This window comes from Mesitornis unicolor, unplaced genomic scaffold (assembly GCF_000695765.1).
Source record: "Mesitornis unicolor isolate BGI_N332 unplaced genomic scaffold, ASM69576v1 scaffold2715, whole genome shotgun sequence".
Classification (NCBI taxonomy): Eukaryota; Metazoa; Chordata; class Aves; order Mesitornithiformes; family Mesitornithidae; genus Mesitornis; species Mesitornis unicolor.
Window position 1 is genome coordinate 12,442 of NW_010187315.1, and position 25,404 is coordinate 37,845.

The window sequence follows — 25,404 nt, forward strand, 5'->3', positions numbered from 1 at the left end:
TTTGTCAAGTGGCAAAAAAAGTCACTATAAGGAACTATTTGATCATCTCTGAGAAATGAAAGCACTGCATCTTAGTGATTTATTTTTTTTTAAATAAACTATTTCCTTCAGCTGTTACAACAGGTACCCTCCAGGGAAAAAAAAAAAAAAAGAGGAAACACCTCAGTATTATGCAAATTCTTCCCTTGATTTCCGTAACAGCATTTTGGAATTACTGACAGCTTTGTCTCAAGAGTAGCTGAATATAAGGAACAATGCTCCTGCCCTCCAGCATGAAAAGGTCCACACATATTTCCATTCAAGGGTAGTAATCTATTTTTAAACAAGAATTTATTGTGTTATAGTATAAAGACACTAAACACAAAACAAAGTGTTTAACAACATGAACAGTGACTCAAGATAAAAGCAAGATCGTTTCCAGCCAATTCTGTAACCATTTCACATGAGAAATTCCAAGTGAAAGAAAGTTACAAACACAGGGTCATCCTACAGAAAGGATGGCACCACCTTCATCTAATTCAAGTCCTATTTCAGGACACCATAGCATTGTCAGAATAGTTGCATTATTTTGAGGGCTTGAGTGGTATATAGGCTCTGTCTTGGCCCTCTGAATATAGGTGAACTTACCCACAGATCTACAAGAGAACCAATGGAGGCGTTTCTACTGTAAACTAAAAGACCTGAGGTACATTCTCTTCTAATCTACCTTAGATTTTATAGATCTAAGTAAATTATAAAGAAGGGGGAAGTATTAAAGAGCAGCATAATTTGGTTATTTAACTTCACTGTAGTCCATGTGATAGCATAGATCAACAGACTGTATAATGCTTTGCACTACAACACACAACTTCAACAAAATACATACAGCATGTCATAAAGCTTCTCTGAAACCAAATCCTGGAGTATGGCAAGCCACCATATGAAGAGATACATGAATCTGAGAAGATGTACTCGAACCATTTCTTCAGAGACGTTACCTTGTGCCACAATAAGGTCTCTTTCCTGTGGACTATTTGATAGGATCCATTATGTGAACGATTCATACATGAAATCCTCAAAGATGCATCAATCCTTTCAATCAATACAGAGCAGCTAACATGAATATACAGATAAAGTATCAGATTACTGCTCTTTCATATGAACCATTTAAAAAATAACCAGTTTGATTAACTCACAACAATAAAATATTGCTAAACAAAAAGTCTGGAGCAGAGCTATTTCATTTGCTAAAAGTTATTATTTTTGGCTCTTAAAAGAAACTGAATTCTATGTTTTAAAGGCTGATTGTGAAAGTATACATGCACATCAGATTTATATTCAAAGCTAGATTTTACCACTGAATTTTAAAGGCCAAGAGATATTTTCAATACAGTAGAAAAAACAGCAGTTCCTGAAGTACACTGTAGCCTCACTTCACTGGCAATATCCATAATTCAGTTGCTGTACAAAACACTTCTCTGAAGAAATTCCATCTGAACTCTATCCACCCTGAGTTAAACATCTATTATTTTTAAAATGTTTTAAACATTAGGTAACAGAGAAGTATGTACAAGGCTATAAAACTTGTCAGTTATCATACAGCAGTAAGAAAACAAATCAGTATTTTCAGCCAATATTCTGTTTATTATTGTAGCTACTTACTCTGGGTTGGGTTGGTTTTTTTGCTTTTGTTTTTAAATAATGTAGTTATTGATTTAGACATTCATGCATTAATCACTTGATTATTATTTTGAGTGCAACAATAAGGCAACAGTAAAAAAAAGTTATAGAAATTTTGCATATGTGTAAAGGTATTAAGTTTATAAAAGTGCTTCCTAAAAAGACAACCTAATTGAAGTATCAAAATATTACAGAGTGGTGAATATAACTACCATTTCAATAAATGTTGCTCCATAGAAAAATGTCGTTCTAATTTTAGGCTTTTTCCCCTTTTTTAGTGAAGTAAAAGCCTGGAAAAAAATTGGTATGGCTGCGTGGGACAAGCAAGTTAAGAAAATATACTTTAGTCTAAACTTAAATAAAAAGGTCCACACTTTTTTTGTCAAAACATTAAGCCTCTGTCAAAAATGTATTTTTTTTCTTTTTATAGTACAGGATTAAAAGACAAGATGACGCTTACATGATAAAGAAATAATTTACATGAAAATATCTTCTGACAAAGCTTTTCAATCAAAATATTGTTTTGTAACATTCAAACATGACATACAACAACAAAAAAAACAGTGAATGCAAACAAAAAATGTTATATGGATTGGTTTCAAACACATAAATAAATGAAATATTGGTGTAGGCAATAGGGCTCATGCTGATGGCTAGCAGGAAATAACAGTGTGCAATCTATTTGGAAAAAAGCTCTAAAGTACAAATGACAAGCCCAATTACAGACTGCAGCAAGTTCAGTTATATCACTGCCATCCTCTCCTGTCTCCAAAATAAATTCTTCATTAAATCACTCATACCCTAAATTACTCATACCTTTGCTTCAGAGATATGAATAACTATTTACAAAAAGTAGTTTTATTTCACCATAGGGATAACATTGTACCTCTCTGCCAATGTCACCTGAAAAACCTTCCATGTCAAAACAATTTGACAGCAGATAAACAATTTAATAAATATGCAATGACCTTATTACAGTCCTTTCAGCTAAGCATGTTAACTCATGCTGCTAGTTTTGTGATCACAGTGCACAGAATCCAAATATAAAAGAACGGGGTGGCTTTTAAGGTAATGGTAGATCCCTTGGTTATAATCCAAATATATCTGAAACTTTCATAAACTCTGTCATGCATCAATCGTTTTTGGGGGGCAGGAACAAAACCTTTCCCTGGTACAATGTCCATTGCCGGCAATGGATGCACCAAAACCGCCAAGGAGCTGCGTTATTGCACAATATATGAAGACCTGGAATTCTTCCAAAAGCTTAAAAGAAAAATAATGGAATTATTCTGACGTTTCTGGACACCTGCATTAATACTGTATGACTAAGAAAAGCATGTCAGTTGCATGGACTGAACCAGCGATCAACATGCGCCCAGAATGCACACTAGTAAAAATGCAGTCAAAGGAAGTAGTCTTCATTGCCTATAGGTCACTTCCAGTCAAAGGTTAAAGTTCAAAGACTGAATGATCAAAGTGCTCATTTTCTCAGTAGGACTATCTTCTGCTACGAGGATCACAAAATGGTGGCATCAACATGTGTCATCTTTAAAAATAAAAGAAGAGCATTTATGGAAAACATGTCAACATTCCAAGTCCAAATTAGCAAGGTGCTGTACGCAGAAACAATTCCTCGCGCTGACAGTAACATGCAGTGGAAATACACCCACCGAGTAATTCTGGGGTATCGTTCAATAGCGAGTCAGGAAAAAAAGAAGAGAATATCAAACATAAAACTTCTAAAATACACATACACACCTAAGCAACTTAGTATTAGCAAATATTCCATTGAAAGGACAGTAATTTCCACACTTCATATTTAGAAAGCCATTCATTAGGAAAATGAAAGACCAAACATGCTTAACATTTTGCCCCCTTGAAGTGCAGCAGGTCCGCATCAGTTATCAAATCAAGAAATCCTTTCATAAGGAATATATAGCAATAAGAGTTGGCAGAATGGGCTTCTCCTGATGCATACTCAACTCTTGAGTACATATATATATAGTAATTTATTCCTCAGAAATTAACACTAACTACAATCGATAGAATAATGCAAAACTAATAGGTTACTACTTTAATCCTAAAATGTTAGACATCAAAATAACTTACATTCACTGAACTTTAGATATTGTAATTGGACAGGACACATTACAAAAAGCAGCATATTCTATGCCAATCTTTCCTCCATTATAATCAATCTTAGAGCAAGTATTTGTCTGTGAAAGCTCTCCCTTTTAAACTGTGTCTACCACACATCAACCTACAGTATATTTGCATCTGGTAAAAGTAAATATTAAGCTTGTTAACAGAAAGCAAACTTACTGTCTGGTTATTTTAATGAACTTACTTGTAACCTTGCATACCTAGAAAATGTAGCCTCATAAACAGTATTTTTACTATTTACAGACTTAGTGTGCAGAAAGTAGCAGTGAACAATTCTAGACTCTCCCTGGAAAACATTATGCCATGAATACTATTACATGTAAAAAGCCTCTTCATTTTGATGGGAAGGTACTGTACACATAAAAAAGATTAAACAAGGAAGCAAGAGAGATAGAAGGAATGTTTAAGCTGTGTACTAAAAGTTTAGGTCAAATACTAGAGAAAACACTTTAATTAAAACAACAAAAGAAAAACCCAAAAGCAGTAAGGAGGTGCTGGTTGAAAACAAACATGACTAGCTTCTTTTTTCACAAAAATCTACCTCCTGATAAAACTAAAGCCAGGCAACAGCTTTTACAAAACTAATTTCAGTGTGGTTGCCCAAAAAAAACCTGTATCTGGAAGATCCTCCGCTGTCTTGAACAAAACACGATCAACTCTGAGACTGAAATTAAAAATTAAATTCAAGGTACAGTTGAAGCAGACCTTGGGTAGAACAGATAATCTATAAATACTTTTAGCTGTCAAAGATCAGGAGTTTTGAAACAGGGCCTGTGAGGACATCACTTTGTAGCTAATGAGGCTCCATAACTCTGCTTATGGAATAAATTGCTTTGTTGGGGCAAGGATGAAATGAGACATTAAAAACTCTGTAATAAACTAAATACACATATACACATGTTTATATGTCACAATATATCTCAAAGTACCACTCTATCCCCCTGTGTGCGTATCGCTTTGCTTTACATCAGCTCCCAATCGTGCACTATTTGCTCCCAGCTAAATAAATTCCAGGCACCTACTGGAAAAAAAAGATGTTGAAAGGCATATGTTGAAAGTGATGAGAGTCTCTCTCCTTTCTCTTCAAAACACAGGGATTCAATTTCACATTAAAGCTAAGTCCAACGCTAGCTGACAACAGAAGTGGGAGAGCCACTTTGCATCTCTCTCCACAAGTTCTTGTATTGGCACTGGCCTTTATTTCACCCAGTGGTTACCCTTGGACACCTGGTTTTCTTCCTTGGTTGGGACTGGCTTTTCTCTCCTAATTCACCCAGCCCAAAGTGGTTCAACCACAAGCAGCAGAAAATGAAGATGACAGAATCACCTTTTCCAAGGGCATGTAAATCTTTTCATGTGTACATAAGGTTGAAAACAATTCTTTTCCAGAAAGAGGTGGTTATAATTAGCAGGCAAGCTACACTTCCCATTCTAGGGCAACCCACCATTTCCTCAAACCCATTAAGAAAACACTGCAAATTAAGAGATCATGCCTTGGCAGTCTTGTTATGTTATGTGTTCTCAGAAGAGAAACAAAAGTAACTGTAACTAAGAGAAGGAGCAAGTGACAAAGAAAAACTCTCTCGCATTTAAGAAAAATTTTGTCTAATGGACATCAAGCATTTTTTCTTTTTTAATGTAAGAATTTAATGGTGGGTGGGAAAGCTCAATGAACTTTTAGCATGACCTCCTTTGTAATTAGTACTTAAAAATAAGTTAAAAAAAGAGAAAATATTAAAAAGCAAAACAGTACAAGCTATTTAAATGAACTGACTTGCTTTCTCTTGTCTCAGATTGGGTTTTAGTTTGCTCTAAATTTGAGGAGGGGTATGGTTTTCTGACTTTCAGAAAACAGCCATGGCATAGTTACTTTGTAGTAATTAAGCTACTTGTTCAGTGGACTATAAGCAGCTTGATGGTTTTGAGCCACAATTATGTGGCAACTTTCAGTTAAACCATGTTTCTTTTCACAATCATTTGGCGTTTTGCTTGTTTAACTCAATCTGAATTTCATTAATAAGAAATCAAAGAGGTATCTGCAGACTGTTCTCCTTGATAGACTTCAATTCTGAATCAAAACGAGACTCTAGTACAAATTCAAAGTAGACAGAAAATATTTTAATCACAAGATAAAGTCAATAAGTGAAACTTTACTTGTTTCTCTTTAAAAATAACTAGCAAGTGAAAATAAAAAGTTAATAATAACTCTCCCAAATGCACCAATAAAGAGAAAGCAAAACTAGAAATGGAGAAGCACCAAACTGTCCTGGTTTGAGCTAAATAGAACTAGTTTTCTATTTAGTGATTTTACTTTTCAGCTCAGTCACTTAAAAGAGACTGAGCTGAAAAGTAAAATCACTAAATAGAAAACTAGTTCTATTTAGCTCAAACCAGGACACAAACAAAAGAGTGCAAAAACAAAAAAAAAAGAGAAAGTGACTACTGAATAATCTGGTGAAGTTGAAAACCACACCCTTACAGGCAATAGCGTTATTATTCTTGGAGTCAATTTTAAAAACAACATAATATATAACCACACAATAAACAGTCCTGAGTCTTGTTTTGCTTGTTTAACTCAATCTGAATTTCATTAATAAGAAATCAAAGAGGTATCTGCAGACTGTTCTCCTTGATAGACTTCAATTCTGAAGCTCAAACCAGGACACAAACAAAAGAGTGCAAAAACAAAAAAAAAGAGAAAGTGACTACTGAATAATCTGGTGAAGTTGAAAACCACACCCTTACAGGCAATAGCGTTATTATTCTTGGAGTCAATTTTAAAAACAACATAATATATAACCACACAATAAACAGTCCTGAGTCTTAATCCCATGACATACATCATTCCTCTTACTGTAATTGAGGACATCTTGTTTTAGAGATACTATTAGAGTACGATGAGTTTGGGTTTCATTCTGTTCCATTACCATACATCAAAACCCCACTGGTCTCAGCAAGTATTATGAAACTCTCTAGTTTTTATTGTTTAAGACATCCACAGGCTTTTAAGAGTCTAAGGGCTGGGGAGGCAGCGAAAAACAGAGGACGTCTTATGATGGAGTGAAAGGCAATAATGATGGGATCAACTCCTGCACCACCCTAGTATATGGTATTGCCTGCTTTAACACATCCCTTCCCAAAATACAAGGGCTTCCAATAACCACCATTTGTACAGTATTTTCCTAGGAAAAGCAAGGAAAGTATTGGTCAAAAAGAAAAGCATAGCCCATCTCTAAGCCCTCCTCCTTTCTCTCCTCACCAATAGAGTGGATATGACAAGCACATACAGCCAACCCAGCTCTGGGAAGATGAGAAATGTTGAGGCAGAAGAAAGAAACAGTATAAAGCCAGGCGAAGAGCACAGGGAAAGAAAAAAACACCTCAGAAAACCCAAAACCACCACCACCCCTCCTACCCGCTCCCAAAAAACCAAACCAAACCAAACCAACATTAGCACTGCAGACACTGCAGTACGATATTCAGCAACTTTAGTATGGTATTTTTTTAATCACATACATGTAGAATCTTATTGCTGTACTATTGACTATTAGCTCTTAAGAGCCTTTAAGTCAGCCAACTGTCTGCACTGGAAATTCTGATTAACAGTGGAAATCTATTAAAATAGTAGTTTACAAACACACAGACATCTGTTAATTGCTGTAAAAGCTCTTAAAGCATTACCAAACAACCAAAAAAACCTGGATTTAGAGCTAAACCTATTTTCATCAAGGACCTTCCCCAACTGCAAACCTGTCATGGATTGATAGAGTTTACAAGAACTTTCATTCAAATTATTAAAATGTGATATAAAAAGAGTGTCTCAGAAACAGGATTTTAATAACTTTATGGAAGTTTAAGACAAGAGTTTAAGGCTTTGAATGCATTTATCCTATTTTCCTACATTTTAAATTACCTGCAGCCTGGAAAAAGAAAGCCAGAATTCCTGGTCCCAGTTAAATACTTACCATGATACCACCATTTTGTTTTCTTTGGATTCTTGTTACACGTTCTTACATAAAATGAGTTATCTGGAGGTCGCCTCTGCAACAGAAAAAAAGACCTACAAATAATCAAAACAATCCTCATATTGTAAGACATGAGCTATTTAATAAGCTTATGAAAGGCTACCACGTGAACGAAGTGAAAATGAGGTAACAGGCAAGGCTAGACCTTTATCAAGGAAAATCTCTTAAGGACCCAGGTAACAATTCTTACCAGAGATACTCCAAGCAAAAAAATTATTGAAAAATATCAAAGAAGGGGGAATATAAAATTTAAAAAAAATAAAGAAGGAGAAAGAAAACAACCCACAAGAAAGGAACAGTTGTTGTTCAAAAAACCCAAATGACATTCCTTTGATGTTTGGAATCTAATTCTGATATATTAGATCCAATTCACATCTGTAAGTCTCAGCTTGGAGCAGGTGAAAAAATGAACTTAAACAAACATCTATGTCTGATCAATACTTCATAAGCTTCAGCTTTCTTCATAGCTGTCATCATCAAGCAAAACCAAAGTCATAGGATACAATATAAAGCCATTTCATTGGTTTTCTTTCCTACCACAACCACAAGGCCAGGACTCCCTGGGATGTGACATAATTGGGCATGTTTGGATAGCACAGATGCACAAGCTCTAACCACATCTAACTTCCACAGATGCCCTGCTGCAAAAGAAACGCTCAAGCGTAAAAGGGTAGTCTCTTTACAAAAACGTCTAAGGTATCACTGCCACTCATCTATGACCAGAAAAGCATCTTCGCATCATTTACTTTCCTGAAATGAAAAAGATCAAGATCTGAAATAACTGAACTGCAAGATCTTACAAACATCTGCCCCAAAGACATTTCCAGTCATTTTGCAGTGCCTTAAGAGACAGAATCAACTCTCAAAGAACTGCAAAACATGACTGAACTTCACAATTAGTACAACTAGAAGGGCTCCATTCACTCTTCTTTTCCAATAATGACATATGAGCAAGTTACCAAGAACACAGTTACAAAGTACCTAGTGTTTATTTTGCAGTTTTACCTTAGTATTTTTACAGTAGTAGAAATGTAGATGCAGTAGAAATCGAGTAGTTTTGCCTATTTTAGAATTTGGGAAATTAAAATCTCACTTTGCAAAGCAGAAAACTATTAACTTTTACTTATTCTCTCCAACAGTGCTAAAAAAAGCCATACCTTTTCTTTGCAGCTGGAAAGCATGCTAATAATGCTAAGACAAACAGATTGCACTGAGAGAGCTGGAGACCAGTCTTCTGTTAGAATGGATAAACAGATATGACCATTGCTATAAACATGAGGATGAACAGGAATATTGTCTCCAGTAAACATGACCTAAAAAAAAGAAGAAACAATTGTATTTTATAGTCTACATTTTAAATAGGACTGTATCGCGTATGAGAAAACAACAATATCTTATTTAAGAAGTGGACCTGCCATTTTCACTTACCCTAAATAATTCACTTAATCACATTAAGTTCATTCACTTTTGAAAGCTACTAATTGAAATGTAAAATAAAACAATGGAAGCTCAAATAGCAAATGAATGATGTGTGAATATGTATGAATAGTCATACAGGATAGAAAAATTCAAAGGTAACAGTGCAATAGACATCAAACTAAAATTTTTGTATCTTGCAGCCTCAGTCTTTTATGTCCTAAGAAAAACAGCTGCCTAGCCAAAACAGTGGCTTTTAATGACTTCACAAGTCACAGCGCTATACACCAGGAAACACAAGAAGATTCAAAGTTAAGTATTTCTATAATCCTGAACACAAAAGAAATTAAGTTCTGGATAATCCATCCAGGTTCCAGCACAAAGAGTAAAATGTATCAATGCTATTAACTATAAAATAAAGGATTTGTACAACCAAAGTATGTTACCATATAGGAAATATTTTTAGGTCATTATTTCAAATGGAACATGGTTTTAGTTGACATGGACGAATATGGAAGAACACTCAGAACCTTAACTCTTCTCTATTAAAGGATAGTATCACAGTCAAAAGAAGGACAGAAAAGCAGTTTTTACAACTACTGCTCCTACATCAAGTTTTTGTCATACACATAGTTGGCTCAGGACCAATGGGAATGGAGTAGAAGTAAAACCTTCGTAACAGCATTACTCTCCTGAGCTTTTTATCCAACATAACCACCACCATCTTTTATGCAATGACATAATAAATCTCTACCACTCATAACCGTAACACCCAGAAGCCTTCTAAGTGTTTCCTAAATTATACAGACATATGTACGTGTACAAATATATATACATGTACACAACACACCCACCTCATCACTGGCTACAGGAAAGAAGCAACACCATCACATAGAAAACCTAAATCAGAAAACTGAACCTGTGTGACAAATGCCAGACAGGTTTCTAAGGCAGCCAAAAAAAAATGGATGCAGAATGATCTTCCAGAGGTCTTTAAACTGGTATTTCTGAAGTACTGAAGAGCTTACCTTCATACTCCTGTAATGTATTTCACTTCTAATCCCTTTTATAGGAAAACCAGAACTAGGCATACTAGGTAAGTAAAAGCATGCATGCTCTGGTAGACAACATACATTTAAAGGCAGAAGACAACCAAGTGATTAAGCAGCAGAAGTGTAAACTGTCAACTCACAGTAAGCAGATTTGCAGGAGAGAGAATTATGACCCAGAGGTTTGTAGTATAGAATGAACTTCCTGCACAGCAGCAGTTTTCAAATGGAAATTCTGGCCATCTACAACAATCAAGTATCCAGTACTTAAATTCATAATTGTTTTCTGTGCCAGAAATCAGTGCACATGTACGGATCTAATTTGCTGTTTTACAGTAAGTTACAACACACAGGTTGGATAATGAGTACAAACAGTACCTACTCCGAACCAACTGAAAGTGGCTACTCCCCACTGGGTCACCTATGAGTCATGCACTGCAGACCCGATGGGAGTACAGAAATACAGGTGGCCAGTTCATTCCTTAAAACCTAAGACTGAAAAGTCAGCATTCTAGTTTTTATCACGCTACCTAAAAATAAGTGATGTTTATGGTTTAAATGTCTCTCACAGCTCCATCCTTCAGTTTCAACACCAATGAGAGAAGTATCAGAGATCACTATTGGAACTTTGAGCTGAAACAGCACAAGAACCAAGGCACTCTTGCTTTTCTTAGAATCATAGAATCATTTAGGTTGGAAAAGACCTTTAAGATTATTGTGTCCAACTGTTAACCTACCTCTGCCAAGTTCACCACTAAACCATGTCTCTAAGTGCCACATCTATGCATTGTTTAAATACCTCCAGGGATGGTGACACCACTTCCCTGGGCAGTCCATTCTAGTGCTTGACAACCCTTTCAGTGAAGACATTTTTCCCAACATCCAATCTAAACCTCCCCTGATGCAACTTGAGGCCGTTTTCTCTTGTCCTATCACTTGTTTCTTGTGAGAAGAGACCGATCCCCATCTCACTACAACCTCCTTTCAGGTAGTTGGAGAGGGCGAAAAGGTCTCCCCTCAGCCTCCTCTTCTCCAGGCTAAACAACCCCAGTTTCCCAAGCTGCTCCTCGTAAGACTTATGCTCTAGACTTTTCACCAGCTTCACTGCCCTTCTCTGCACATGGCTTCAAAAGCCCCAGTGTCTTTCTTGTAGTGAGGAGCCCAAAACTGAACACAGTATTAAAGGTGCAGCCTCACCAGTGCCAAGTACAAGGGCACAACTGCTTCCCTGGCCCTGCTGGCCACACTATTTCTGATAAAAGCCAGGATGCTATTGGCCTTCTTGGCCACCTGAGCACATTGCTGGCTCACATTGAACTGGCTGTAAACCAACACCCCCATGTCCCTCTCTGCCCAGCAGCTTTCTAGACACTCATCCCCAAGGCTGTAGTGTTACACAGGGTTGCTGAGACCCAAGTGCAGGACCTGGCACTTGGCCTTTTTGAACCCCATACAGTTGGCCTCAGCCCACTGATTCAGCCTATCCAGGTCCCTTTGGAGAGCCTTCCTACCCTCAGGCAGATCAACACTCCTTCCCAACTTAGAGTCTTCTGCAAACTTACTGAGGTAGCACTCGATCCCTTCATCCAGATCATTGACAAAGATGTTAAACAGGACTGTCCCCAGTTCTGAGCCCTGGGAACACAACTTGTGACTGGCCACCAACTGGATTTAGTTCCATTCACCACCACTCTTTGGGCTCACCCATCCAGCCTCCCTCAAACGATTGAGAGTGGCCTGGTGAGCACATCTGCCAGCTCCCTCAATACCCTTGGGTCAATCCCATCCAGCCCCACAAACCTGTGTGTTTAAATGGTGCAGCAGGTCACTAACCACTCCTCTTTGAACTATGGGAGATGAATTCGGCTCCCCAACCCCGTCTTCCAACTCATGGGTCTGGGAACGCAGAGAACAACTGGTCTTACACCATTAAAGACTAAGGTAAAGAAGGCATTAAGTACCTCAGCCTTTTCCTCATCAGTCTTTGTCACTGTTTCCCCTGTCTCCCCAAAGGATGGAGATTCTCCTTAGTCCTCCTTTTGTTGCCAACGTATAGAAACACTTACTGTCTTTTACAGCAGTAGCAACGTTAAGTTCTAGTTGGGCTTTGGCCTTCTAATTTTCTCCCTGCATAACCTCACGATATCCTTGTAGTCCTCCTGAGTTGGTCACCCTTTCTTCCAAAGGTCATAAACTCTCTTTTTCTTCCCAAGTTCCAGACAAAGCTCTCTGTTCAGCCAGGTCAGTGGTCTTCCCTCCTGGCTCATCTTTTGACACATAGGGATGGCGTGCTCCTATGACTTTAAAATTTCCTTCTTGGAGAATGTCCAGCCTTCTTAGACTCCTTTACCCTTCAGGGCTGCCCCTAAGGGACCCTGTCAACCAAGCTCCTAAAAAAGACTAAAGTCTGCCCTCTGGAAGTCTTAGCAGTAGCAGTTCTGCTGACCCCACTCCTTGCTTCTCCAAGAATCAAAACCTGTATCATCCCATGATCACTCTGCCTAAGACAGCCTCCAAAAATCACACCATCCACAAGTTCTTCTCTGTTTGCTAACCACAAGTCCAGTGGGGCACCTGCCCTAGTTGGCTCACTCACCAACTGTATCAGGAAGTTATTTTACACATGTTCCAGGAAACCCCTGGATGTTTCCTCTGCACAGTATTGTATTTCCAGCAGACATCTGGCAAGTTAAAGTCTCCCACAAGAACAAAGGCTAGCAATTGAGACTTCTCTCAGCTGCTTATAGAATATTTCATCTGCCTCTTCATCCTGGTCAGGTGGTCTATAACAGACTCCCACCATGATAACTGCCTTGTTGGCCTTGCACCTGAATCTTACCCATAAACACTCAACCCGACTCTCATCATTACCAAGCTCTAGACAATCAAGACACTACCTAGCATACAGGGCTACCCCAACGCCTCTCCTTTCTTGCCTATCCCTTCTGAAGATTTTATAGTCCTCTATTGCAGCACTCCAGTTGTGTGAATCATCCCACCATGCTTCCATTATGGCACCTACATCATAGTTTTCCTGCCACAGTGGCTTCCAGGCTCTTCTTCCTTTTTCAGATGCACAGGGGTGATGGCTCACTACCACTCTTGCCAGCCTTATTTCTTTAACATTTCCCTCAGGTAACGAAGAGATGGCTGTACAGAGCTCATTCTGCAGCACAGTATTATTGCTGCCCCTTTGGTTCTTTATGCTGCCATTAAAGCAACACAGTTATCTCACACCTCAATTATAACCACTAGATTTGCAGACCTCTCATAAAGAGGTCATGTATCCATAAGAATCCCTACCACAAGCACAGTATTTCCCAAAATGCATCAACAATGGCAGCAGAGAAGATGCAAAAGGCCTAAAAGCCAACAAGAAAAAAAAATAAGTTGGAAGCAAATGGGGGGGATGAACAGCAGTTTGTTGCTTACTCTACTCCTACACTGCAGTGAAGGGGACCTTCCTACTTTACCATGTGCTGCTCTTTCATGTGATATGAATAACCATCTGAGAGACGTCTCCAGTTTACACTGCTCTCTCATCTTCTATGAAACCAAGCAGACTATCGTAGCACTGTATCTCATTGTGGAGTAAATTTTAAAAGACAAGGCATTTGCACAATGTGTTTTCATACAAATTAAACTAAATCTTACATTAGGACATGTAGATGACACTAATGTTCAGCACGTGTCATGCAGCTATAACCTAAAGGTAGCATTAGGCAAGAATTAAGAAAGCCGTTACCTGAGGTGAATCAAAAGGATACCGACTACTGAACTTAAATAGAAGCTGAAATTTCTCCCCTTCATATAGTGTTCCTGGAGCACCTTCCATGTCTACAATCCACCTAAGGAACAGGGAAAAAAAACTGTTAGTATTGCGAATGGACAAATCTTAATTTTACTTCTGGAGCACAAGACTAATCAAATCAGTTACCAATCACAGCCAAACCTTCTCAATTCTCCATTTCTATCATAACTATCATAAGAGTGACCAACCCTACATTTGAAAGAAACAAGCTTACTATTTTACATGCAAACACTGATACAGTGCTGCAAATTAAGTAAGTAATTATGACTTGAACTCAACACAGACCCATCAGTTCCCTATAAAGACTGTTAATGTGAGACAACAAAGCTGAACCAAGAGACCTGTTCCAAAGTTTATACCTACACAAAAACAGGCTTTGAAGGAAACAAACTAGTACTCAATCTCTTTCATGTTGTTTTTCTTTTCTGTCAATGAAATAATCAATAAAATTTATTAAAATAAAATCTCTATCCAAGAAGGAAAGGCAATGTTCCTCTTATACTTCCACATGTGAAAAATTCAGAAATTAAATGGTATACAATTTGGCAGGTAATTGAACCAAAACTGGAAAAGTTAATAGTATAAACAGTATAAAAAGGAAAGTCACAGAAAACTAAAACCAAAACAAACAAAAAAGAATGTTTCGCAACTGTAATAACACCTCAACATATGACAGAGTTGTTTTTCTTCTGCTTCTGCTACTTCCACTATAACAACATGGAAGCAACTGACAGGTGAAGTTGGGGGAGCAGGTGTTGGGTGTGGGTTTTTTCGTGGTGGTGGTTTTGGGTTGGGTTGTTTTTTTGTTTTTTTTTTTAATCCAGTCAAAAATAGATGCTTTGCATATTGTTCAACATATACAGCAACACTCTGCTATCTGAATTCTGGCATTTTGGAGTTCTGCTGTTGATCATTTAATACCATTCTTTGCGGTATCACTTCCCCATTTTTGTCTTTCACCCTTGATTGAGTTTTACACATTTGAGCAATACGATAAAGATTCAGCAAGAGATTACAAAAATGCTCAAGTGAGGCAGCCAAGAGTCAACATGTCCTCCAGCAGGCAGTCTGATGATCCTGTTTCCAAGCTCTCCATCTTCCCATCACATATACTCTCTCCGCATGTATGCCGCGTACATTTATCATCTTCCCCTCTATTTTGTTGCTTTGGGTTTGGTTTTTTTTTGAGAAAAATGGCTTTTCTACAGAACTGCTATCTGTCACACTCTTCAGAAGGAATGCATCTTCAACCAGAGCATGATGATGGCTGTACTAGTGTTCCGTATTTTAATTTTGTGAAGACTCCTTCAATTTAACCCATTTGCACTCCAGGCCACTTATCTCTTCTTACGCCCTCTGCTTTTACATTTACACATATGCTGCACTAATACTCTTCTCTTTATTGGTCCTTGTGATCCAGAATCTTCACTTTCAAGTCTTTAAAATAGTTTCATTTACTAAGCAGAAGATAACTCTGACTGGACATTGCTCCTTTTATGGTCAAGGAATCACTACAATTCGTCTTTCCTGTGTGTTTTACGGTTTAGCTATCTCAAATTTCTAATCTTTGTATATTTAAAATAGATGATTGCTTAAACATTTGAAATGACCCTGTTGCATAATGAGATCCAATTATTTTATTCAACATCCTTCAAAACCAAGCTAGTATTGCTACACAAATCTTTACTGTGCCAGTTCAAACTGCAATTTGATTAATGAACTCACAACATGTTACTTCACATCAAAAACCCCCAAGAAGAAAAAACACGATGTTACTTTTGACAGAAAGCTTCCTAAACAGTAACAACTCCAAAATCTAGCATGACAGTAAACAGGAAGTTTTCATGGGTAAGATACTGAAAGGTTTACAAATTGCACATAGCAGAAAAAAATAATGAGGTAGTAGTCTGGGAACAGAGACATCCTAAGACACATGGAAATCCACAGGAAAAAAAGCCAACAGATTTTTTTTTTCCTTTTCCATCTCTTCAATCTGCTGTAAACTTTCACTTAATAGCTGGTTTTTGTTTAAATGAGTGAAAAACACATGCAATATTAGTATGACTCCCTTTCTTAGAAAATTTAAGTATTTTGCTTCACAAAGAAAACCCAAAGTAAAGCAAGAAACACAAGCCATAATTCATCAGTTTATTATTAATTTGTACCAAATTCTGGAAAGTGCTATTTCAATTTGTTTTAGTCATATTCATCTGCATGAACTATCACAAAAACCAGCACCATTTAAAAAGCAATAGCAGTGTTTAACTCAGTATATACAAGGCTCCACATAAGCCGCACGTGGTCTGAGAGCCACCACCAAAAATGCAGATGTGAAGCAACATCAGAAGTCAGCTCTATGTTATGTTTTTAAACTGATCCATCAATGAGTCCAGAACATACAGCCTGAGATTCACACTCATAAATGTTTGTATCTGCTAAGAATTTTTAAACATCTCTCTAAAATGAAACTAAGAAAATTATCTAAAAGAAATGTCAATATAGTCTAGATCTCTTGAATTTTAGTCAATTAAAAAAAAACAATTTAAATACCAGCAACAATATCTGTCCATTACAGAACAGAGCATGGACAGAACGTAAAATATTTAACCATGCTTCTCTTGTTTTGCTAATCACAGAAAAAACTGCAGCAGTGAGGAAAGTGCAAAGAAATGTACTTAGATAACTTTGCTCTTTCCTCCACTTGTTTTAGAAAGAGAATGTAATGGAAATTAACAGCTACAAAATCTATTCAACACAAATAATGCAGAAACTCTAAACTAGCTACTTCATTATTTCAATAAATTTAGAGGAGTTTCAGAGGTCAGTAGCTGCAAGAGACTGTTAAATTATTTTATTCTAAAATATGCAGAAGCTTTTATCAATTGACATTTTGTTAGACAGTAAAATGCCTAATAAAAACTTAATGAATTAACTATCCAGTTCCTGAGAGTGTCCAGCACATTACGGCAATGTGTTCATTAAGTAGAATAATGTTTCACTACCTAGACCAAAACCAAGAATTCAGAATATTACTTGGAATGAGTAGTATGCAGAGGACTTCTCATTACTTACACTTTTCAGCTTGATAGCAAAAATAAGACAGTATACATACTCACTGTGTAATTGAATTTTGTACACTCTTTTCATTTAGAGTCATTCCTGGAGGTGGATCATTTTGCAATGCCAATAGTTCTTTTTGTAATCGTTTCTATAAAGAAATTGTATAAAACATTTGAAATAATAAATTATGTTCAACAATAAGCACATTAAAATACATTTCATCAATTATTGAAAGGTAAAAGGAGTTTTATTTGAAAATTTAAATACAGAGTGAAACTGAAAGGTCAGAAAGAGGGAAGACTCCTCTTCTAGAAATTAAACTGAAAAGTCACAGGCCTTAAACTTACTTTTTTGGTAAAATGCAACGGCACTTACATTTGCAACACTGCTAAGTGAAGAACTGTAGTGTTACGAAGTAGACAGAGGGATCTATCCCAGCACAACCAAGACAGTCATGTTACAAAGATGTCAGTCAGAGCTCTACACCTAGCAGTGAACATTTCATATTGCCCCCACAGCACCACATTTACAATCAATTCTCCAAGTTTTTAACAGCACAACTCTTCCTCCTCTAAGTAATTTAAGACATTTCTATCTGGCACCTGCACAAGCCTTTGCCTTGTCGTAAGTTATCCCAGAGGACAACGCACAGAACTAAAACAAGACTACATGACTTACAGAATGCAAAATATTTTATAACTTCATAGTAATTGCATCTTAGAACCTACAGAGTCGTAATATCTACAACAGTGTCACACCAGTAGCTCAGGGAATTCTTACTTAGTTTGACAGGAAGAAATCAGTAACTAAAACCATCTGCTTCTATAGCAGCTACCAAAACTGCTTCTTACAAGCTATGGAGCAAGGGAAATGCAAGCTCTGTGAAGTGCTATCAGCAGCACTGCTTTCAGAGTGTATTTTCCCCATATAAACAGTTCGGCAATATGTTTTGTCATTTCCAAGCCATCTAGATAACAGAAGGTTCAAGGCTCTCTCATTTCTTACTCTCCTTTTTCCTGCCAACAATTTTAATGTTTGCCGCCTACCAGTCCACTTTGATTATCTTACCAGTCAAAATGATCTGACATAAGATTTAAGCTTGACCTAGCACTCTGAGGGAATAAATACATGGTTTGGGGATTAAGTACGTAATTTTAATCCAACTTACATTTTTTTAAAATTTAAGTTTATCACACATTTGTAGCAGTTTCTTATTTTCCACAGAAGTATTCTGATGCTTAGTAAAAGTTAAAAAAAAAATCCACAGGTGAAAATAAAAAGTGTTCATTTGTCAACATAGAAGTGATTCAGTACTTCATTAATACCTTTCAAATAGGACTACAGTAAGTTCAGACACGCAACTCGTAAAGAAGCCCTCGTGGATTCATAGTTTACATTTTGAAATAACTTTGTCTCTAACAAGCAGCCCTGAAAAACTTGCTTTGGGCTTCTATTTTGAAAGTTCCTACCTTGAACCCAGACACACACTTCAAAAGTGTTTTATTTACAAGCAATTAAACAAACACATTTTGATGCGAAATGTCAGTTTTAAAAGCTGTTATAATTGGAGTAGAGATATAAACAAATGCAAAAAAACCAACACTAGCATTTTCACAAGAGAGCTATACACATTGCTAACAGAGAAAAACAGATCAGATTCCTCGTGTTCATCTTTCGCTTTCTGCATAGTTTAGGAAAATTTCAGATTATAAACACCAGTGTTTGTTATGAATTAAACTGAAAAAGATCAAAGTTCCAAAACAATTTAAAAAAATCCTTAGTTTGAGTGTCAGAGATGTGTTGAAGTCAATTCTCTTTCTTACACTTTTCCAAGACCATCATCAAACAAACCTCAATGGTAGTCAACTTGAGTATGTCTTGTCATATAGATCATCATATAAAGAAATATTTTTAAAAGTTCAGAGATGAGAACTTTATATAAGGGAAAAATCAAACTCCCTTAAAGAGAAGTTTGGAAACATTAGGTCAAAAATAGTAAACAACAAATGTATATAAGAACAGCAAATAATTCAGTAGATCTATTTACTTCTATATGTAGACCAACTATAAAACTGTCTTTATAAAAAGAAGCCTAAAACCCATTTCAAAATTAAATTAAAAACAGCCACAATAGGGTATCAGTATCTGATCAAACACAGTAATCTGAAAAGAAGAAATTTTGGTTTTTTCCATATCGTACCAAAAATTCCAAATTATCAACACTTCAAATACCCTCTAATCTGAAGTTTGGACCTGTGGCTCTCTTCTCCAGCAACAGTCTTTTCAGTCTAGTGCAGTCTCAGTCACTCTTTTAGCCATCTCACCAGTGCAAAAACATTTTCTCCAACCGCTTCACAGCTTTTCAGTTCTCATATATAATATTTATGGTTCTTTCTAAAAAAACAGTAACCCAAGGTGGAAAACGAGAAAATTAAAATATGTACTTGATCAGGAGAGTACCACTGAAGTGCTCTATTCCTCTGATCTTAAACATTTGCCAGCAGTGTCATGTGGGCCTCTCCGTTAAATGCAAACAATACACACAGAAAACACATTGCTTCTCATTAGTTGCAATACAAAATACATTAAAATCCAATAATGCATCACAGAGAAATAACAGGAGATACTATTTATACTTTGGGTCAAAAGTATCATAGTAAACAAAATCATTTTTAAAGATAAAAAAGAAATCATGTCCAAATCAGTTCAAGTAAGTATCAACGTAAGTTCAGTCTGACCTGTATTTGCAGCTCTCAGTGACAATATCAATTAAAAAACCCTGTGTCATTCCTATAAAAAGCTGAAAAGAGCACATTCAGTAGAAAACGGCTATGTTATCTCACTATTAAGCCAAAGAAACCCAATAACCTAAGTCACCCCGAAACACAAGCCTCAAGCACTACTTTGTTACTGTTGTGATGACATGAAAACAAGCTTCTGCAAAGAAAATTATCACTTTGAAATACGGGAAACCACAAAGAAAATCTGGCTGTGATTACCTATTACACATAAACTCCAGTGCAATTCTGTTTAACAGTAAGTTCCCAGGCACAGCTCTACACTGGAAATGCATGGAGGGAATGCAGAGGTCAAGAAAGCCCCAGCTCTTCTGGACTCGTTCTTCACGCAGAGCAATGTCCCAAACAGAATTAAGTATCAGCAGAAGGCATTATCCCCTTCAGCCTTACTGTAACCACTCGAACCCTATGCCTATCTGAACTATCAGCTGTGTTCTTCACTATACTATGTCCTGAAGGATTTCATGTATCTCAACATTGCTCCTCTTCAGTGTGAGGCCAAGGAAAAAAACAACAACCAAAAAAACCCACAAAACAAACAAAAAATAACCACAAATTAAGAGATCTCGCCCCACAACTGCAGGCAATCAGGACAGAAGACCAACAACTGCTATTAGAGGTGGCACAGAATCCTTTTCATTTATTCTCTCCAGCTATACCGACTATCTTGGATAACTATGCTTGAAATTGGAGGATAAAAATACAGTTTTATAATAAATTCCTAGATTTCTCAAGCCCCTATAATGACAGAAACTCTGAAAGTGTTAGACAGCTCAAGGGGAAAAAAGGGCTTTTAAAGACTGCATGAGTATTACCCTAGCCACTAATGTTACTAGATAAAAGCAAGGCAAAGTCCTTACATAAAGAGAATTACTTCTATTGAATCAACTGATACACATTTAAGATGTGATACTTTAGGGAATACAAGCCCTTATTTGTTTTTGTGGTTTTCCCAACTGGAATAATAAAATTACTATTTTACAACTCTCCACTATTCCATTAACTATGCCGGACAAGTTAATCACACCTTATGTGACGAACATAGCTGGGTATTTTTAATAGGCTTCCACCAGACATTTTCAAAACTTGGTTTGTTCTATTAAGCATCAACTCAATTATTTCTGTACAAACTAATGAACAGCTCCCTACAGACCTTCTTCAGAAGACATTTGAGAGTACTCTACAGCAACTGTATCAAAATTGTGGAGACCATTACAACCTACTAACCAGAATTCATCCAAATACTGAAAAGGTGTTTTAAGTTTATGGCTAATATTTACAAAATTGTCTTTCAATCAACCTCTGGTCAATGTATGCCAGTGTTTGACTACTCATATGGTACAGAATATCTCATGTTCCAATTTGTGCCCTGTTGCCCCTCATTTTCCCACTGTGGCTCCATTTTCCCTATCAGACTCCCATTACGTTGTTGCAGACATCAGCAAGATCTTTCCCTTTTCCTTCTCTTCTTCAGGCTGAAGAGGTTCAGTCAGCTTCTCCTCATATGTCATGTAGTTCAGCCCCAACCATCTTGGTGGCCATCTGCTGGACTCACTCCTGTATGTGTCTGTCTCGTACTGGGGCTCCCTAACGACAGTTCTCAGATGCGGTCTCAAGCGCCAGAGTGAGGGGAAGAATTGCTCTGCTTGAGCTGCTCTCTACATGCTTGCACACACAGCCTAAGGATATTCATAAAATTTGGAAGACACTCTCCAAAGATACCATGAAGGACTACTTTTTTCTTCCTCTCTCCCTTACCACAAATTTAAACAATTTGTCTCATGTTGTGTCTCATTAATACACAAAACTGGATTATCAGGAGCAAGATCTAGTTGGAAAAAAAAAATCTCTTAAGTGAAGCCCTCGAATGCTAGATTCATACAGTTTAATTAGGAAATTAAGCTCCTGGTTACCATAGTAATTCAGAAAACATCTAAAGTTAAAATGCAACAACTTGAAATTAATTCCTCTGTGTTTAACAGTATTTGTACCAGCTGACCAAAGAGGTTACAAAGAACATTCATTTTCTCAGAGTAACACTAAGTCTAAAGACCACTGTAATATCGTGAACAAATCTAGAAACACTCCTAGCTTCAACATAATTCAGTTACCGTCTTCTGAAAAAAAACCACAACTGATAGACCAAGCCCACACACACTAGGCACAAAAGGCACACTGCAACTAGGTTTCTGAAATTAAACACTTGAAAAGAAACAGTTTCAGAGGAAGAAAAGCCTTCCTTGTATTTGATAGCCATGAGTACAGAAAACTATTTTTCTGGCACAAAATTCTTAAGAATTAGCAGTGAAATACATAGCAAGACAAAGTATAATAGATTAACACTTTTTGGACAATTTTAACTATCTGTAGAATCTTTATAAACCTAAGACCTGAAGATAGCTCAGGGATCTCTTCCATCTCATCTCACCTCACCTCTCCATCTTCATAACATAAGGATGGATCAAAGATTATTAAAATATTGTTGTAGTTAAAAGCCTCTAACATTTTCCACATTATCTTATCTCTTGCTTTTTTAACTGGAAAAATTTTCTTCATAGTAAGAGATGTAGATGAGTTGAATAAATTATGTCAAATTACTTCTCTTAATCTTCATGGATAAAGAAAACTATTTTACTTATTTCAACTTAACTTCTCTCCTTCCCAAGTTCATATGAGCACCTGTCAGCCTGCTATTCATTCATATTTGTAAACTAGACTCCCTTTTCCCCTCTCACAGAATCACAGAATATTAGGAGTTGGAAGGGACCTCAAAAGATCATCTAGTCCAATCCCCCTGCCAGAGCAGGATCACCTAGACCAGGTCACACAGGAACGTGTCGAGGTGGGTTCTGAATGTCTCCAGAGAAGGAGACTCCACAACCTCTCTGGGCAGCCTGTTCCAGTGCTCTGTCACCCTCACAGTGAAAAAGTTTTTTCTCATGTTCAGATTGAACCTCCTATGCTCCAGCTTGCGCCCATGGCCCCTTGTCCTGTCATTGGCTGTCACTGAGAAGAGCCTGGCTCCTTCCTCCTGACACTCGCCCTGTACAAATTTATAAACATTAATGAGGTCACCGCTCAGTCTCCTCTTCTCCAAGCTAAGAGACCCAGCTCCCTCAGCCGCTCCTCATGAGGGAGACGCTCCACTCTCTCCGTCATCTTTGTGGCTCTACACTGGAGTCTTTCAAGCAATTCCCTGTCCTTCTTGAGCTGAAGGGCCCAGAACTGAACATAATATTCCAAATGTGGTCTCACCAGGGCAGAGTAGAGGGGAAAGAGAACCTCTCTCGACCTACAAACCACACCCCTTTTAATACACCCCAGGATGCCATTGGCCTTCTTGGCCACAAGGGTACATTGCTGGGTCATGGTCATCCTGCTGTCCACCAGGACCCCCAGGTCCCTTTCCGCTGTGCTGCTCCCCAACAGGTCAGTTCCCAACCTGTAGTGATACATGAGGTTGTTCTTCCCCAGATGCAAGACTCTACACTTGCCCTTATTGAATCTCATTAAATTTTCCCCATCCAACTTTTAATACAACTTCCAAGTAAATCAAAACTAAAAAGTGTCAAATTGGTAAAAATATTCATTATCTAGAGGGAAACAGAATAGCAGAGTAGGAAGATCAGAAACCAAAGACTGGATAACACCACAGTCCTTCAATTAAAGGAATAACAAGCTGCAAAAAGCATAGAGCAGTGACATAACCACTAGTTTACACAAGCATGTTCAAAAAGGTGGAAGTCTTTGAAACTATGATTACTTAATTCACTCACTTCTACAGGAAAGGATGATTCAAGGATGAAATCAAAGAACACAGCTTAACACTGATCCAAACACCAGTTCAAAAAGTTTATTCAAGAAGCCCAGACACAACTGACACAGTAATGGCTTGTATTCTGGTGCTAATTCTGCCAAGTAGGATTTGTGCAACCCCTTCAGTTATCCTCCACAGATTTTCTAAAGTGTCAAGCTCCTAAGACTTCAAGGCATATGGAGCCAAGAACACAAAATTAACTGAGAGTCAGTGGAGTAAAATTCTGCTGGCTCCCCAGACAGCTCCCAAAAACCTGTATCATTTCAGTCCTGATAGATGGCACTCACTGACTGTCATGGTTCAAGTTAAATGTATCTCTGAAGAAAACAGGTTCTAGTATCTTTGCTAAGTAAAAATACATACTTCTCTTTCTCTAAACTGGCACACACCTTACTTGGCCACCTCTGTAACTGCTGTGGTGACATCTCAAATGCCACAGCTGAATTCTCACTTGTGTTGACTCCCAGTGATTCACACAAAGAAGGAGAAGGTAGGGAAGAACCATATAAAAAGATGCAATATGTGGGAAAAAGAAAAACCAAACACCAAAAACCACAAAACGAAACAGAAGGTAGCAATTTAGGACAGGAGGAGATTTGGAGGTTGGTAACATGGGTATTTCAGAATGCATCTCCTAGAATCATTTTGATTACTGTGCACCATTGAGCTAGATATTATATATTATGTAAATACTTACTCAGAGATACAAAATTACTTCACCGGTCTCTGTATCCCTGCCAGCTACCTCAAAAGGCAATAACCTCTATCACTAAAGCACGTATAGCAATAATCACCACCACATTCCACAAAACCCTTTTTCTCTGATTCTACCATTAATAAGGATCACACCCATGGACAGGTAGTCAGACTTGAACCACAAACCACCACAAAACAACAGTGTAGTCAAAGATATTTTCCTCCCCCACCATGAAAACTTATCTGCCTCTTGTAGGTTTGTGAAAATTACCTTTCTCAATGCCTTTAAATAGGAGTATCACTATATCGGGTGTCTATTCCCAGTTCTAAGCTCATTGTCAGAACTCTTACAATAGCTTGGCCACTCCCTTGGAAAACTGGAGCCTAGGGAGTTAAAGTTTAACAAAGCTATATGCAAACAAAAACATGTACAGTGAAAAACCAAGGCACCCTTAGTTATAGGGGACACGACCAAGAATGAATTATGTACATATAGCTGAGAGCAGCTAAGACAGCCAGTGAATATTGTTTCGGTTAATGCATCATACTTCATAACCGGAGTGGGCAAAGCGTACATACGCTGTGACATCAGGTCTGTTGATGAGCAGTAAAATATTAAGACCATAATCCAATCGAGTTCAACTGTGTGCCCATACTCCTAGTTTATTAACTCCTCAGAGATAATACAAACTTTATAAAGTTAAATTATACAAAGAAAATAAAATTTAAGAAAGATCAATGCACATTCAACTGTCTTATCTTTGCAATTATTGAATATTCCACTTCTTGGTGTTTCAAGAAATGCTGCACAAGGTGTGCAGTGTCTTAAATAGGTAATATTTTAAATGGGTATCTTAGTAAAATACTTTACCCAAGAACAACCCTTTATATAGGCTTGAAAGTCTATTTC

The 25,404-nt window shown here is 37.3% G+C and overlaps 1 protein-coding gene across 2 annotated transcripts; it reads right to left on the reverse strand.

Moving 5' to 3' along the window:
- Positions 1 to 1,659: 1,659 nt before the first annotated feature.
- On the reverse strand, positions 1,660 to 17,517 carry UBE2W (ubiquitin-conjugating enzyme E2W (putative)). Of its 2 annotated transcripts, XM_010185379.1 has the most exons (5): positions 17,240 to 17,517; positions 14,058 to 14,160; positions 9,005 to 9,160; positions 7,788 to 7,863; positions 1,660 to 3,205 (listed from the first exon to the last, which is right to left on the reverse strand). In XM_010185379.1, the coding sequence occupies exons 1-5, from the start codon at positions 17,278 to 17,280 to the stop codon at positions 3,192 to 3,194; spliced, it is 390 nt and encodes a 129-aa protein (XP_010183681.1). In that variant the 5' UTR covers positions 17,281 to 17,517; the 3' UTR covers positions 1,660 to 3,191. The 2 variants fall into 2 exon arrangements, with proteins under 2 accessions (XP_010183681.1, XP_010183682.1); XM_010185380.1 differs by lacking the exon at positions 1,660 to 3,205 and having other exon boundaries at positions 7,837 to 7,882; positions 17,240 to 17,327.
- Between the last annotated feature and the right edge of the window lie 7,887 nt (positions 17,518 to 25,404).

What these genes read in the sequence shown, in the direction of transcription:
- UBE2W (XM_010185379.1), bottom strand. Translation starts at nt 17,280, where the DNA reads ATGACTCTAAATGAAAAGAGTGTACAAAATTCAATTACACA. An exon ending in GTACAAAATTCAATTACACA is followed by an intron (nt 14,161 to 17,239) that starts GTGAGTATGTAT and finishes CCTGTTCCTTAG; the next exon opens with GTGGATTGTAGACATGGAAG. An exon ending in ATCCTTTTGATTCACCTCAG is followed by an intron (nt 9,161 to 14,057) that starts GTAACGGCTTTC and finishes TCTTTTTTTTAG; the next exon opens with GTCATGTTTACTGGAGACAA.